Genomic DNA, 16,813 nt, shown 5'->3' on the forward strand with positions numbered 1-16,813 from the left:
CTATCCTTGGTCTAGTGTATACTCCTGTTCACTGACCCCCATCTGATTCTCTCAGGTATTTATGTGTTTATCTGTAGCCTGGTGTTTGGTGTTAATGGTAATGCAGTATTATGGGTACACTAGTTGGTATTAGCATCTGTTGTCTATGTCCTATGTGCACAATTCAGTGTATTACCTTTTCCTAATGTTATCATGGTGGTCACAGACCCCTTCCACATATCCCTCCCCTTACTCATATCAATGTGTGGGGAGCCCAACTAGGCTGAAATCAATCCCTCTTTTTCCCTCTCCACCCTGATAACCTACAAAGCGAGTCCCCTTTTGCAAACAAACTCTTCTTTGTATTTTTACAGTAATGGGCTCATACAGTACTTGTCCTTCTGTGATTGACTTATTTCACTTAGCACAATGTCTTCCAGGCTCATCCACATTGTGAGAAGATTTGCCTACCCCTCATCGTTCTTTAATATAAGCACAGTATACCATTCTGTGCATGTACCATAATTTGGTAATCCACTCATCCATTGATGATGGATGTTTAGGTTGTTTCCATCTCTTTGCTATAGTGAATTGTGCTGCAATGAACATAGGTGTACATATGTCTGTTCGTGTGCTGTCTCTCACCTCTTTAGGATATATTCTTGTAATGGAGTTGCTGGGTCAAATGGTTTTTCTATTTTCAATTTTTTAAGGAAAGGCCATACCATATGCCACAATGGTTGTACCATTTTACAATCCTACCAGCAGTGCACAAGAATTCCAATCTCTCCACAACCTCGCCAGCATTTGTTATTTTCTGACCTGTTGAACTTTTCTATTATTGCTGGAGGGAGATGACTTCTCATCGTTACTTTGATTTGCATCTCTCTAATGACTAACGATCACGAGCAATTTCTCATGTGTTTGTGATCACGAGCAATTTCTCATGTGTTTGTAGGTCGCCAGTATATTATCTTTGGTGTAGTGTCTGTTCCAGTCTTTTGCCCATTTGTGAATTGGGTTGTTTGTCTTTTTGGTGTTGAGGTGTTGAAGTTTTCCATAGATTTTTGGAGATAAATCCTTTATCAGATATGTCATAGGCAAATATTTTGTCCCAGTCTGTAGGTTCTCTTTTTACCCTTTTGATGAAGTATTTTGATGCACATAAAAATTTAATTTTCAAAAGGTCCCAGTCATCTAGCTTCTCTTCTACCTCCTGTGCATTCTGGATTATGCTTGATAGTCTATTTATGCCATAAATTAGGGCCCCCAGATTTGTCCCTATTTTATCTTTGATGAATTTTATAGTTTTGGGTTTTACATTTAAGTCTTTGATACAGCTTGAGTTTTTTTTTTTTTTTTATGGGATGAAGTATGGGTCTTTTTTCATTTTTCTGCAAGTGGATATCCAGTTTTGCCTGCACCATTTGTTAAAGAGGCTGTCTCTTCCCCATTTAATGGGTTTTGGACCTTTGTCAAAGATCAGCTGTCCAGAGATGGATGGGTCTTTATCAGGAGTTTCTATTATGATGTTCCATTGGTCTATCTGTCTATCATTGTACCAATACCATGCTATTTTGACTACTGTGGCTGTATAATAGTTCTTAAGATCTGGGAATGTGAGACCTCCCACTATATTCTTCTTCTTCATAAGTCCTCTGCTTACCTGAGGTCTCTTTCCTTTCCATATGAAGATAGTAATTGGTTTTTCCATGTCCTTAAACAATGTTGTTGGAATCTGGATTGGGATTGAGTTAAATGTATAGATTGCTTTAGGTAGTATTGACATTTTCACAATATTCAGTCCACCTATCCATGAACAAGGTAGGTTCTTCCATTTATGTAGTGCCCTTGTTGTCTCTTGCAGCAGTATTTTATAGTTTTCTTTGTATAGGTCTTTTATGTCTCTGGTAAAATTTATTCATAGATATATTATCTTTTTAGTAGCTCTTACAAATGGTATTGTTTTCATTATTTCTTTATCAGAGGATGCTTTGTTGGTGTAGAGGAATCCAACTGATTTTTGTATTTTGACCTTGTATCCTGCCAATTTGCTGAATCTTTCTATTAGTTCCAGTAGTTTTTTTGGAGTTTCTTGGGTTCTCTATGTTCAGGATCATATCATCCACAAATCAGGATAGTTTTACTTCCTCTTTGCCAATTTGTATGCCTTTTATTTCTCTTTATTACCTTAGTGCCCTGGCCAGGACTTCCAATACAATGTTAAACAGAAGTGGTGATAGAGGGCATCTCTGTCTAGTTCTCATTCATAAGGGGAATGCCTTGAGTCTTTCTCCATTGATAATGATGTTGGCCGTTGGCTTTGCATATATGCCTTTTATTATGTCGAGGAATTTCCCTTCTATAGCTATTTTGCTGAGAGTTCTGAACAAGAATGGGTGTTGGATTTTATCAAATGCCTTTTCTGCATCAATTGATATAATCATATGGTTCTTTTGTTTTGTTTTGTTTATGTGGTGGATTGCATTGATTGTTTTTCTGATGTTGAATCACCCTTGCAAACCTGGTATGAATCCCACTTGGTCAGGATGTATTATTTTTTTGATATGTTGTTGGATTCTGCTGGCTAGGATTTTTTTAAACATTTTTGCATCTATGTTCATGAGGGATATTGGTCTGCAGTTTTCCTGTTTAATGGTGTCTTTCTCTGGTTTTGGTATTAGTGTTATGATTGCTTCATAAAATAAGTTTGGGAGTATTCCATCTTTTTCTTTTCTGGAATAGCTTGAGTAGCATAGGTGTCAACACTTCTCTGAATATTTGGTAAAATTCTCCAGTGAAGCCATCAGGGCCAGGACTTTTCTTTGTGGGAAATTTTTTTATGACCTGCTCAATTTCTTCTTTTTTTATGGGTCTGTTCAAGTATTCTGTCTCTAAGTGGGATAGTTTAGATAGGTAGGTATTGTGATTCTAGAAACATGTTCATCTCTTCTAGGTTCTCAAATCTGTTGAAGTACAGTTTTTCATGATATTCTGTCAGTATCTTTTTTATTTCAATTGGTTCTGTTATGATGACACCTTTTTCATTTATATTTCTTGTGATTTGGATTGTCTCTTTCCTTTCTTTTGTTAGATCTGCCAATAGTTTATCGATTTTGTTCATCTTTTCCAAGAACCAGCTTTTTGTTTTGTTGATTTTCTGTTTTTTTTTTTTTTTTTTTTTTTTTTTTTCATTTATTTCTGCCCTGATATTTATTATTTCCTTACTTCTAGATACATTAGGATTCTTTTGTTGTTCTTTTTCTAGTTGTTGGAGTTGATGAGTTAGAGTGTTGATTTTGTTTCTTTCCTCCTTTTTGATGTATGCATTTATTGCTATAAACTGTCCTCTGAGTGCTGCTTTCACTGTGTCCCATAGATTTTGGTATGATGTATTTTCATTCTCATTGTCTCTAGGAATTTTTTTATTTCAGTTTTTATTTTTTCTATTACCCAGCAGTTTTTGAGCAGGGAATTGTTCACTTTCCATGTTTGATATTTTTTTCCTTAATATTCTTATTATTAATTTCTAATTTTACAGCATTGTGGACTAAGAAGATGCTTTGTAATATTTCAATGCTTTTTGAATTTATTGAGGCTTGTTTTATGTCCTAACGTATAATCTATTCTGGAGAAGGATCCATGGGCACTGGAGAAGAATGTGAATTGTGCTTTTTTGGGTGAAATGCTGTTATATGTCTATGAGGTCGAGTAGGTTGATTGTATCATTGAGTTCTTCTTTACCTTTGTTGAGTTTTTTCCTAGTTGACCTGTCCCTCTTCGAAAGTGGTGTGTTAAAGTATCCTACTACTATTGTAGTGTTGTCTATTGTCCCTTTTAATTCAATTAATATTTGCTTCACTTATTTTGGAAGATTTTCATTGGGTTCATAGATATTTATTATCATAACTTCTTTGTCAATTGACCTTTTCAGCATCATATAATGTCCTTCTTTGTCTCTTGTGATGTTCACCTTAATGTCTATTTTATTAGAAATTAGTATTGCCACCCCTGCTCTTCTTCGATTATTGTTGGCTTGGTATATTTTTTTCTCACCCTTTAACTCTTAATTTGTTTTTATCTTTGTGTCAAGGTAGGTCTCTTGTAGGCAGCATATCGATGAATCTTCTTTTCTCATCCAGTCTGCCACTGTCTTTCTCTTGATTGGTACATTTAGACCATTCACATTGAGTGTAACTAGTGATAGATATGAATTGATTTATGTCATTCTATTGTGTTTTTTTGTTTTGTTTTGTTTTGTTGTTGGTGTTTCCTTGGTCAATATACTTATCTGTGCTGAGTTCAATTTGTTGTCAAATGCTTCCTCTCTTATCTTCTTTATTGTTGGTTTTGTGCTTATTAAACACATATGTTTTCCTTCCCTCTGGATTTGCTTAGTGGGGTTGTTGCTTTCCCCTGTGGTTACCTTAGAGTGAATTCTTGTCTATACATTTTTAGAATAGTGTGTTCTATGAGGACATTGTCCTGTTTTCCTCTCCATTTGGAAGTTTGTATGCAGAAGTTTTATTCCCTCTATTTGGTTAGTTGCTATTGTCATGTGCAGATTGGCTTTCTTGATTTTTAGTGTACAATGTTTTATGGTTTTATTTTGAGTTTCTATTTCTGATTTGGTTTTAGTGTTGATATCATGTATCCTGATTTTGTTGTTCTCTGTTGTGGTCTTTATTGGAAGTACTTCCTTAAGCATTTCTTGTAGGGTTGGTCTGGTTTTCACAAAATCCCTTAATTTCTGTTTGTCTGGGAATGCCTTGATTCCCCCTCATATTTGATGGATAATTTGGCTGGATATAGTATTCTTGGTTGGAAGTTCTTTTCCTTCAGTGTTTTATATATGCTGTCCCATTGCCTTCTTGCCTGCATGGTTTCTGTTGAGTAATCAGAGCTCAGCCTAACTATTTGATTATTATAAGTAATATTTCTTTTGTCCTGGGCAGCTTGTAAAATTTCTTCTTTGTCTTTGGTTTTGGAGAATTTGATTATAATATGACCTTGGTGTTTTCCTCTTGGGATCTGTCTTGTATGGGGTTCTATGAGCTTCTTGGACAAATATCTTTTCTTCCTTCATGATATAGGGGAAGTTTTCTGTTAGTAGGTCTTCCACAATTTTCTTGGTGTTTTTTTCACCTCTTCTTGTTCTGAAATTCCAATGAAGGGTATGTTGTTTCTTTTCATGTAGTCCCATATAACTCTTAAGTTCTCTTCATTTCTCTTAAATCTTTGTTCTAATTTTTATTCATATGGGCTGGTATCCAGGGATTTGTCTTCTAGTTAGGAAATGCTTCTCCAGCCAGTTCTATTCTACTTTTTTGTTCTTCTACTGTATTGTGTAATTCTGTAATTTTGGTATTCATCTTCTGGATTTCTAACTGCTGTTTTTGTATGAGTTCTGATTGTGCACAAATCTTGTTATTTTTTTCTTGAATGATTTTCCTGAGTTCTTCCAGGGAACTGTCTGTGTTCTCCTTGCTTCTGTTTGGGGTTTCCTTAGGCTCTTGTAAAGCTCTATAAACATATCTTCTAAATTCCTTCTCAGATAATTCTATTGCCTCCACTTCCTCCATGTTTAATGAGACTTTTTGTGTGTGTGTGTGTGTGGTTTTGCTTTTAATGCCTTGTCCTGTTTTTTTGTTTGATTCCTAGACATTTTGAGGCTGTCTTTAACTGTTGGTTATGTATTGATTTATTTTGTCTTGGTTTTATGATTTAATATTTTGAAAAGGTGGAGCTGGTGTGTTTTATTTATTTATTTATTTTGGTTAATTCAGGTGTGCTGGGTTGCTCTGCAGTTTTCTTTGTGATGATGGAATTGCTGTGTGGAATGTGGATATATAGGTCTCTGTCATAAAGGGGATTTAGAATTTGAGCCAGCAGGTATTACGGTGGCTGAATGTGAGGGTACAGGTGGAGAAGGTGAGAGGTGAAGAGTGAAGGAAGGGAAGTTCCAAGTTGCCAGGGATGGTTTCTAGGGCTTTTTGCGAGCTGCTGCTGATGACATTGTACTGTTATTCATAGACCTGCAGTTCAAGTTCAGCAAAGACTCCAGTTAGGGGGTCACCACTTTCCACCAGTTTCAGATACATGCAAAAAACCTCACTCTTGAGGCCCCTCCATGCCAAAAAGCCCACCCAAGACAATTGTCCCATTCCACGATCTGCTGTTTGAGTTCTTCCCGGGGCTTGCCCTCTTATTGCATTAATTGTCTCTCTGCTTGGGGGTCAGTGGTGCTGGAGCTAGAGAAGTGTCTGCTTGCACTGAGTAGACCCAAGTTTACCAATAAAAGCAAATGCTGAAGGTAAATCCATGAGGTGACCACTAGTACACTGGTGTGGAACACCTTCTTCCTTAACCCAGGGAAGTCTCTGGTAGCCTTTCTCACCTGCTGGCTGGCAATGAAGCCTTACTGATGAAGATCAAAACTTCCAGCTTTCATTACGAACGACACTTCAACATAAAGAAAACAAAAATCCTCACAAATAAACCAATAAGCAACATCATGATAAATGGAGAAAAGATTGAAATTGTCAAGGATTTCATTTTACTTGTATCTGCAATCAATGCCCATGGAGGTGGCAGTCAAGAAATGGGAGGACATATTGCACTGGATAAATCTGCTGCATTAGACCTCTTTAAAGTGTTGAAGAATAAAGATGTCACTTTGAAGACTAAGATGTGCCTAACCCAAGCCATGGTATTTTCAGCAGTCTCATACACATGTGAAAGCTGGATAATGAATAAGGAAGACAACAGAAGAATTTATGCGTTAGAATTGTACTGTGGGTGAAGAATATTTAAAGTACAATGGATTACCAGAAGAGTGAACAAATCTTTCTTGGAAGAAGTATAGCTGGAATGTTTCTTAGAAGTCAGAATGTCAAGACTTCTTCTCACCTACTTTCATCATGTTTTCAGAAGGGACCATTCAATGGATAAGGGTATAATGTTTGGTAAAAGGGAGAGTCAGCAAAAAAAGGAGAAGGCCCTCAAGGAGATGGATTGGTACAGTGCCTTTGTTAATGTGTTTAAGCATAGAAAAGATTGTGAAGATGGGGTAGGACTATGCACTGTTTCTTTTTGTTGTACATAGGGTCTCTCTGAGTCAGAGCTGACTCAATGGCACCTAACAACAACAATAACAACAGTGTTTTATTGTGTGATTAAGAAACAATTTGTTTGTCCAATCTATTTTTTTGTAACAATATCCAATCTAATTTTCATTAATATAAAATATGTTGCAGATATTTTTTGGTATAAACCATACTGCAATGAGATTTTGCAGTTATTTCTTGAGAATCATTATATGATGGGTAACTAAGAATTTGTATGATATTTTATATTATTTTAAAATTAATTTAGGAGACATCAATCATTATAGTTTTGAAAGTTCACATTTCAGTACAAATTATATGATACTATGCAATTTAAGTACTACATTTACTATACTACAGTTATATAGTTTTATACTTTCTTCATGTATATCTTGAACATTATTAAAACATGATGTTACACATTTTCTGTTTATTATTGATTTTATTATTTAAGTGTAAATTTTTGAATATTATTGAAATTATGCATTTATTAAGTTTTATATATTTGTTTTGTAATTAATTACTGAATAGTCCTAATATTTCTAATAGATTTTTGGTTGGTTTCCTTGAACTGTCTAAATGAATAATTTTGCCATCAACCCATCAAAACATTTATCTCTTATTTTGATTATGTCACATTTCCCTGTTTTATTACACTGCTAGAATTCTTAAAGTAAAATATTATTTGAAATGGCTAGAAGGTTATTTTATTTTAACTATTATTGAAGTATTTCCTTCCTTTGCTCTTTGATGTTAGCTTTAAATTTGGTATACAAATAACCCATCTACCCCAAAACTTTGGCACACTGCAGACACAGAAATGTGAATGTGCTTACAATAAGGAAGTATCATTCTCTTTATTTTACTAGAACTTAAATCAGAAAGTGATGTTGAACCATTGTTGAAAAGTTTCCTCCCCACATTAGAATATTTTTCTTTGCCGTTTTTGAAAATTTGTAACTATATAATTTCATAGTCATGTCAGTACCATACTCTATTGATTTAATAGTTTTATGGTAAGTTTAAGGAACCCTGGCTGTGTAATGGTTAAGTGCCTGACTGCTAAACAAATGATCAACAGTCTCAATCTATCAGCCACTCCACAGGTAAAAATAACTGCTCACCAGCTCTCATAAAGGTTACAACCTAGGAAATTTGATGAGGCAGTTCTACTTTGTCCTATAGGGTCACTATGAGTCAGAATCAACTCAATGACAGCAAGCAGTGTACAGTAGCCAACAATAACCAGCAACAAATAACCAGGATCCACCACCAATCATCAGCCATCCAACCACCAACCATCAATAACCACCAATCACTAACAATAGTAACCAACAACAACAACATAAATATTAAAGTCAGGTTGTTTAAGTCCATATATTTATTCTAGGTCCATTGCAATGTCATGTAAATTTAAGAATTAGCTTGACAAATTTCTATAAAAATGCCTACTGACATTGCAGTGTAATTGAGATTTAGATGGCTCTATAGGTCATTTCCACCACTCATCTGTCAGTTTGTCAAACTGTGGTGGCTCATGTATTGCTGTGATGCTGAAAGAACTGATGCAATTGAATTGTGGTGTTGGCAAAGAACACTGAATGTATCAGGGACTGCTGTAAATTTAAAGACCAGATGAGTTGTAAGATAACATCAATGATATCACACATGAAGAAAGCAAAAGGTCAATAAAAGGACAAGAAGAAGACCAAAATGGATGTCAGAAGAGACTCTGCAACTTGCTCTTGAAAAAAAAAAAAAGACAGCTACAGCAAACAGAAGAAATGATGAAGCAAAAAAGTAGAACAGACAATTTCAAAGGGCAGCTAAAGAGGACAAAGAAAAGTATTATAATGAAATATGCTAATGCCTGGATTTGGAATATCAAAAGGGAAGAAAATATTCAGCACTGCACAAACTGAAAGAACAGAAAAAATAACAAAGCTTTGAGTTGTGATATTGAAAAATTCTATGGGTAAAATATTAAATGATGCAGGAAGCATCAAAACAAGATGGAAGGAATACACAGTCACTGTACCAAAACTTCAGCCATTTCAGGAAGTAATATATAATCAAGAATTGATGGTATTAATGGAAGAAATCCAAGCTGCACTGAAGGAGTTGGGGAAGAACAAGACTCCAGGAATTGACAGAATAATCATTAAGATGTTTCAACAACATTTATCCCAAGAAATGGAAGATGGTTACCTGGCCAAAAGACTGGAAGAGATCCATATTTGAACCCATTCCAAAGAATGGTGATACAAAAGAATGTGAAAATTATGGAACAATATAATTACTATCACACACAATAAAATTTCATTGAAGATACTTTAAAAATGATCATAGCAGTACAATGACAGGAAACTGACAAATTCAAGTTGGTTTCAGAAGAGGGCATGGAATGAGATATATCATTGCTAATGTCAGATGTATCTTGGCCAAAAGAAAAGACTACCAGAAAAAATGTTTACCTGTGTTTTATTGTCTATGCATAGTCTTTCAACTGTAACAAATTATAGACAACATTATGAAGAATGAGAATTTTGGAACTTAATTGTGCTCATGAGGAACCTACACATAGACCATGATACAATTATTCAAACAGAACAAGAGGTACTGAATGTTTTTAAATCAGGGAAGTTGGTGTCAAGGATGTATCCTTTTGACACATTTATTCAATCTACATGCTGAGCAAGTAATCCAAAAAGCTGGACTTCATGAAGAAGAATGCAGCATAAAGATTAGAGGAAGATTCATTAACAACTTGTAATATGATATGCAGATGACACATCCGTGCTTGCTAAAAGTGAAGATGACTTGAAGCACTTATTGATGAAGATCAAAGACTCCAACCTTCAGTATGGGTTATACCTCAATATAAAGAAAATAAAAATCCTCACAACTGAACCAGTAAGTAACATCATGACAAATGGAGAAAAGATAGAAGTTGTCAAGGATTTCAATTTGCTTGGATCCACAACCAACGACCATGGAAGTGGTAGTTATGAAATCCAATGATCTATTTTGTTGAGCAAATCTACTGCAAAAGAGCTCTTTAAAGTGTTTAAGGACAAATGTGTCTCCTTGAAGACTAAGATGTACCTAATTCAAGCCAAAGTATTTTCAATATCCTCATATGCATGTAAGAGCTAGACAATGAATAAAGAAGAGCAAAAAAATAATTGAAGCATTTGAATTGTGGTATTGGCAAAGAGTGTTGAATATACCATGGACTGCTAGAAAAATGAACATATCTGTCTTGGAGGAAGTACAGCTGTCATGCTGCTTAGAAGCCCCAATATCCAAATTTTCTCTCATACTATGATCTTGTTGTCAGAAGGATATTCCCGGAGAAGGATATCATGCTTGGTAAAGTAGAGGGTTAGCAAAAAGGGGAAAACCCTCAACAAGATGGATTGACACAGTGGCTGCAACGATGGCTCAAACATGGCAACAGTTGTGAGTATTTCACAGAATTAGGCAGTGTTTTATTCTGTTGTACATAGGGTTGCTATGAGTTGAAACCTACTTGACACCACCTAACAACATCAACAACAATAACAACAACAACATGGACTGCAAGAAGAAATAACAAATCTGTGTTGGAGGAAATACAGCCAGAATGCTTTTTAGAAATGGGAATAGTGTGACTTTGCCTCTCATACTTTGAACATGTTATCAAAAGAGACCAGCCCCTGGAGGACATCATGCTTGGTAAAGTAGATGGTCAGCAAAAAACAGGAAGACGCTTAATGATTTGGACTGACACAGAAGCTACAACAATGGGCTCAAGCACAGCTATGATTGTGAGGATGGGGCAGGACCAGGTAATGTTTTGTTCTGTTGTTCATACATTCACTATGAGCAAAAACAACCTCGATGACACTTAACAACAACATAGAGCAATTAGCTATCATCAGAATATTGAAACTTTTAATCTAACAACATGGTATATCTCTCTATCCATTTAGTTTGTAACAATGTTTTGAAGTTGTCAATGTAAAGTTCTCTCATGTCTTTGTCAAAGTTATTCCTAAATTTTTCATGTATTTGGGGCTATTCTAAATGGAATAGTGTGTGTGTGTGTATGTGTGTGTGTGTGTATTATTGCATTTTTCAATTGTTTGTGACAACTCTATAACTTTTAGTATTTTATACATGTTCTGGTTACCTAGTGCCAGTCTGACAAGAATATACCACAAATGGGATGGCTTGAACAAACAGGAGTTTATTCTTTTACAGTTTTTTGCTCAGTGGGGTGGCCAAACTGCTACTCCATTTTATGCCGATCTCTTCTACTAATTAATACCTGAAGGCAACCCACTCCACCAGGAAGCCTCCTGCACAATAGCATCCAGCTTTCTCCTCTGTGGGCTGGTAAGGCTGTCACTGTCTCATGCCAATTCTCTCAACTCTGCTCCTGCTGTCTCTCATGCCACATGCTGGGGTCTCTCTGCTGGGGTCTTGGGTCAAGGACGTACTCCATTCTTATTTACATATTTTAGGTATCTGTCAGAGCAGCACTCCACTCTCTCAGTACCATATTCTGTTCTGGATACCTAGTGCTGCTCTGACAAGAATACATCACAAATGGGATGGCTTCAACAGACAGAAGTTTATTCTCTTACAGTTTGGAGGCTTTAAGTCTGAATTCAAAGTGCTGGGCTCTAGGGGCTGGGTGAAAGCCCCTCAAACTTGGGCTTCAATTATGCCTACTGCTCCTGACCCACTGAAGTTAGAGGCTTTTCTTCACTTAGCTGCTGGCTGCTGAGGCTGACAAGCCCAAGGTTGACAAGTAAAAGGGCACAGTCCCAATGTTACCTAACCACACATCAGACCATTAACTCAAGTCCATTAAAGGTCCCAAGCTCAGCAGAGCATGGCAGGCTGATGAACAATGACATGGCTACATGCAGGGTTCAAGTGTGTCATAAACTAGAGACCATTCCCAAGGCTTCTTATATACGGAAAGCAGACCACATCCCTAAGGCAGCTACTCAGCTGCTCACGGTAGATTCCACCATGGAATTGATTACCAGTCTCATCATGTTGACTACTACATTCAGCTGCTCAGCCACTCAACCAGGCCTAGACAAGTTGACACACAATCTTGACTACCACAATACATAACATTATATTTTATACATCATCATTCTGTTTTTATATTGGTTGACAAGAGCATTAGTAGAGTTTCTTCTACTTTTTTTTTTTAAATGTACACTCCTGTCCCAGAAAAAGAAAATATGTATGATGAACCTCATAATCTTCCATTTTGTTTTTAATCCAAGTTATATCCCAATGTTGTTTGAGGTGATTTTTGTCTCTAATTTTTAGTATTGTGATTAAGCTTAATTTGCATATGAGTTTAATTGAATATTTTATTTCTTTTGGATGCTTTTTGCTAAGCCAATTGCAATGAGTTTATACTAATCACAAAACCTTCAGGTAAGACCTTTTAGATTTTTCCTGTCTTTATTTAGAATTATTAGGGTAATTGGTGCAGTTTGAGCATATGGAGAAGATGAATGATGAGTTGAATTGTTTATAAAGCTTATCAATTCTAAGCACAGATGATAGCACATCCCATCTGGTCATCTTACTTGACTGCTAAAAGCTGCAAATAATTTCTAAGCAAAGAGCAAGAACACAGTGACAAAATTATCTGCTCTACAAGAATTCTTTTCCCTAAGTGATTCCTAACTAAATGTACACTGGTGAACACAGGTATTAATTGCTTCCTTGGGATCCTTTGCCAAAGTGACCTTGGCCAAGTAAACATAATATATATATGCCTCTTTGTGACTTCTTCTCTCATTATTTTAGAGAAAAATCAGACTTCACTCCTTTTAGGAGCTTAGGTATTTGCTCTTTCCTAGTGTCTGCTTTCAACCTCAGGTAAAAGATATTAGCTGTTCTGTCAATAATGCCTTATTTCTCTTCATGTGCATGTGCCCATAAATATGAGAAGGAGAAAGTCAATCACTTGTATAATAAATGAATAATTAATTGAAACATTCTACTATCAATTATATTCCAAAAATAAATAAATAAATAAATAAAACCAAAACAGACTCACTGCCATGGAGTCAGATCTGACTTGTAGCAACCCCTCCTTGACTTTCCGAGGTGGTATCACTATGGAAGTAGATTTCTCCATCTTCCTTCCCAGGAGTTGCTAGTGGGTTTGAACCGCCAACCTTCTGGTTAGCAGTCAAGTGCCTCAGGCACTTCAGTATTTTAGCAAATACTTATGTTTCATGTGTTTGAAATGACTAAATCAATTATTTGTATAGAGATCCAAAATTGTCTGTCTCCTTACTGAACCTTATGGAGGAAATGCTATCTTGGAAAAAATTGTTGTTTTGACTTGATAACAAAGTTATAAACAATATTTTCCTCTTTCATGAGAGGAATGTGTATTATTGTATAGAAAACAATATATAGATAATTTACTGTTAGATTAAATTTTTAGGAACTATAAATTAACTTTAAAAGGAGAGGGTTAAGAAATTATAATAAGCTCAACATTCAATAATCAGTATAGCTAACTTTTAGAGTGGTCAAGCAGGCTTTCATTTTCTCATTATTATACCTTGCAGTGTTGTTTAAGAATTTCCTTGCCAGTAAAGAACTGGGAGATGGTACCTTCTAGCTGAGCAACAGCTGTAGTATGAAATCTCTGAGACATTTACTTTGGTTTGGAAGAAAACATACCTCAAGAGAAATGTCTTCCATGGTGTCTAGATTAATATGGTGCAGTTACTCAAGGGAAACTCAGACAAATGGGAAGACAGCAGTCTTTGTATTTTTTGAATTAATTAAATGTAGGCAAAATGTGAGATTGGAAGGTAAACATGAAGTATATGTATGTGGTTTTGAATTGTCTGATTAAAGATGAGAGTAGATGCTTCTATGTGGATAAGATTGGCAGGAAAGAGCTTATAGAAAAAGGAAAGCAGAGGAGTGAAAACTGGAAGACATCTCTGTTTAAGAAAAGAAAGAAATAATTGGCATAGTCATTTAGTTTTGGCAGATTTAATCATGCAATCAGCCCATATTTCACCATATTTTCTATTTTGTACTCAGGATTGGCTGGATAGCATTTGAAATTCATTGATTGCTCCTTCCTTCAAAATGCTTATAATATATATGGCAAAACTATGTAAGAATATATATAAATGTTTGGTATATAAGTTAGTGTGTGATTAATACAAATTGATTTCTAAAGATACATATGCATTATAACATAGAAGTTTACAGAGCAAGGCATGCTTGAAAGCCAAATTTATCTAAATCTTTTATGAAGTGAAAAGATGCATCAGGTTTTAATTTGAGAAAAAAAGCTAATAAAACTCACATTTCAATGTATTGTTAGGATATGAATAAAAAGTATGGTAGTGGGACAATACTGTTAGAGATAGAGGTGGTAAAGAGTGAGGTTGGATGTGAAGCTGAAATTTCAATCAAGAAGCCTGAAAAAAGGGAGGTACTATTGGGGTGGGAACTTATCATCACAGGCCATAAGCTCACAGACAGATTGACTAAAGGATGAAATTAAAATATACATACTTACACAGAGGTATTGTAGAATATATTTACAATATCAAAACTGATACAACTGGAGATGTAGATATGGTATAGATATAAATGAGTAATGGATTGAAATCATGTGACTGATGAGAAAGTTGAGTAGTATTTATTGGCAGAAAAAAGCAGAAAATAGAAATGACCTCAATGGGGAGGAAGAGGGAAAATATTTGATATACAAGAGATAAAAGCTGCCAGAGTGGAAGGAAGAAAGTGCTTAGGATTTGATAATGGCTGGAATTTAAAGACTAAATGTATGGTGAGTAACGTAATTCATTGCTTCGAGTAATGAGGCAGAATGGAAATGAATCCATAGTCCTTTGGATTTGCTGTTTCAAGAACTGTAAATCTGTTTCAAGACAGCAAGAGGACAGAAAACATTTAAGATGTGACTAAAATAAAAACTGGTTGAAAATCAACTGTGTGCAAAAAAGCATTTAGGATTTTTTATGGAAAAAAGCATCTATAAAGGATTACATACAACTGTAAAATCAGAAAATTTACTCTTCTGATTACATGTAGATAGTGAAGCCATGTAACTTAACAGCCTCATTTAGAATAGGAGTGCAGAACAGAAAGAGAGAGGCCAAATGAAATCTAAGCATTGCTAATTCTCAAAAATATGGAAGATATGTGCAGATTTAAAAGCAGAGCTTAGGAAATGGAGGTGAAATGATAGGTATACATATCGTAGATGCATAAAGTTAGTAAAAGAGAAAAATCCTAGGGAAGGCAGGAGAGTATAATGATGTGGGCAAAAGAACAGCATGAGAGTTTAAATTTGTGATGCTTATTTTCAGTTCAAGGATTAAAAGCAACTCAGGAATATGGTGTCATTATTTCATCATTGTGACATCCAGAAAAGAAGTTGAAACTATTGGTTTCTATCCACCTCAAGTATTTATGTATGAAAATATATGTTTCTCTGCTGGTAGCAATGCAATGAAAGATAATGGTCAGCTCAAACATCAGCTTCTTCAGTGAATTTTTTCTGCTGGGTTTCTCTGGCCATCCTCTGTTAGAGACAACCCTCTTCATTATCACTATGATTTTCTATTTGCTGACTCTGCTTGGCAATATGGCTATCCTTATTTTGGCTTGTCTGGATCCCAGACTCCATACCCCTATGTACTTCTTCCTTAGTCACTTGTCTTTCATGGATCTCTGCTACACCACCAGTACAGTCCCCCAGTTGTTGTTTAACTTGAAGGGCCCAGAGAAGACAATCACTTATGGTGGTTGTGTTGGTCAACTCTATGTGGCCTCGGCAATGGGCTCCGCAGAGTGCATCCTTCTTGTAGTTATGGCTGTTGACCGCTATGCTGCTATATGTCAGCCTCTGCGCTATGCTGTTATCATGCATCCACGCTTCTGTTTCCAACTGGTGGCCATGACCTGGCTGACTGGCTTGACCAGCTCATTGGTACAGACTGTGCTCATCACTCAGGTTCCTCTGTGTGGACAGAATGTCATAGACCATGTCTTCTGTGAAGTGCCAGTTCTCCTCAAACTCTCCTGTGTAGACACCACAGCCAATCAGATGGAGCTCTTCTTGGTCAGTGTATTTTTCTTCCTGGTGCCCCTCTCTCTCATTCTTATTTCCTATGGCTTCATTGCACAGTCCTTGTGGAAGATCAGGGCATCTGAAGGATGCCAGAAGGCTCTGGGGACTTGCTCTTCCCACTTGGTTGTGGTGTTCCTCTTCTTTGGTACTGCTATTGCCATGTATCTGAAGCCCACTTCCACCACTTCACAGTACCAGGACAAGTTCATGGCTTTATTCTATGGAGTTGTCACTCCAACTCTGAATCCTTTTATCTACACATTACGGAATAAAGATGTGAAAGAGGCACTGAAGAAGATGATGTGGAAAGAGTAAAGAAAAAGGCAAATGGAGAAGAGTTTAAGAGAAAATACCACAAGATACTTTCAATTCTAAAAAATGATAATATCTCTTTTATTTCTGAGTAGCCTATCTCATGTGTATATATATTATTATGTCAAATTTACAAGGGTTAGATAATTGAGATTAGCTAAAGATACTTATAGTGACTCTTTCTCTGGCTAGTTACATGGCTTTGAGTGATTTGTTTATTTTCTTTCATGGTTACTAACAAATATGACTGTGTTTATATTTG

The 16,813-nt window shown here is 35.9% G+C and overlaps 1 protein-coding gene across 1 annotated transcript; it reads left to right on the forward strand.

Moving 5' to 3' along the window:
• Window positions 1–15,627: 15,627 nt before the first annotated feature.
• LOC103209051 (olfactory receptor 2G6-like) lies at window positions 15,628–16,554 on the forward strand. Its single transcript, XM_007954818.2, has one exon. The coding sequence runs from the start codon at window positions 15,628–15,630 to the stop codon at window positions 16,552–16,554; it is 927 nt and encodes a 308-aa protein (XP_007953009.2).
• The last annotated feature ends 259 nt before the right edge of the window (window positions 16,555–16,813 follow it).

The sequence above is a fragment of the Orycteropus afer genome, unplaced genomic scaffold (assembly GCF_000298275.1).
Source record: "Orycteropus afer afer isolate SDZICR_OR568_19922 unplaced genomic scaffold, OryAfe1.0 scaffold00474, whole genome shotgun sequence".
NCBI lineage: Eukaryota > Metazoa > Chordata > Mammalia > Tubulidentata > Orycteropodidae > Orycteropus > Orycteropus afer.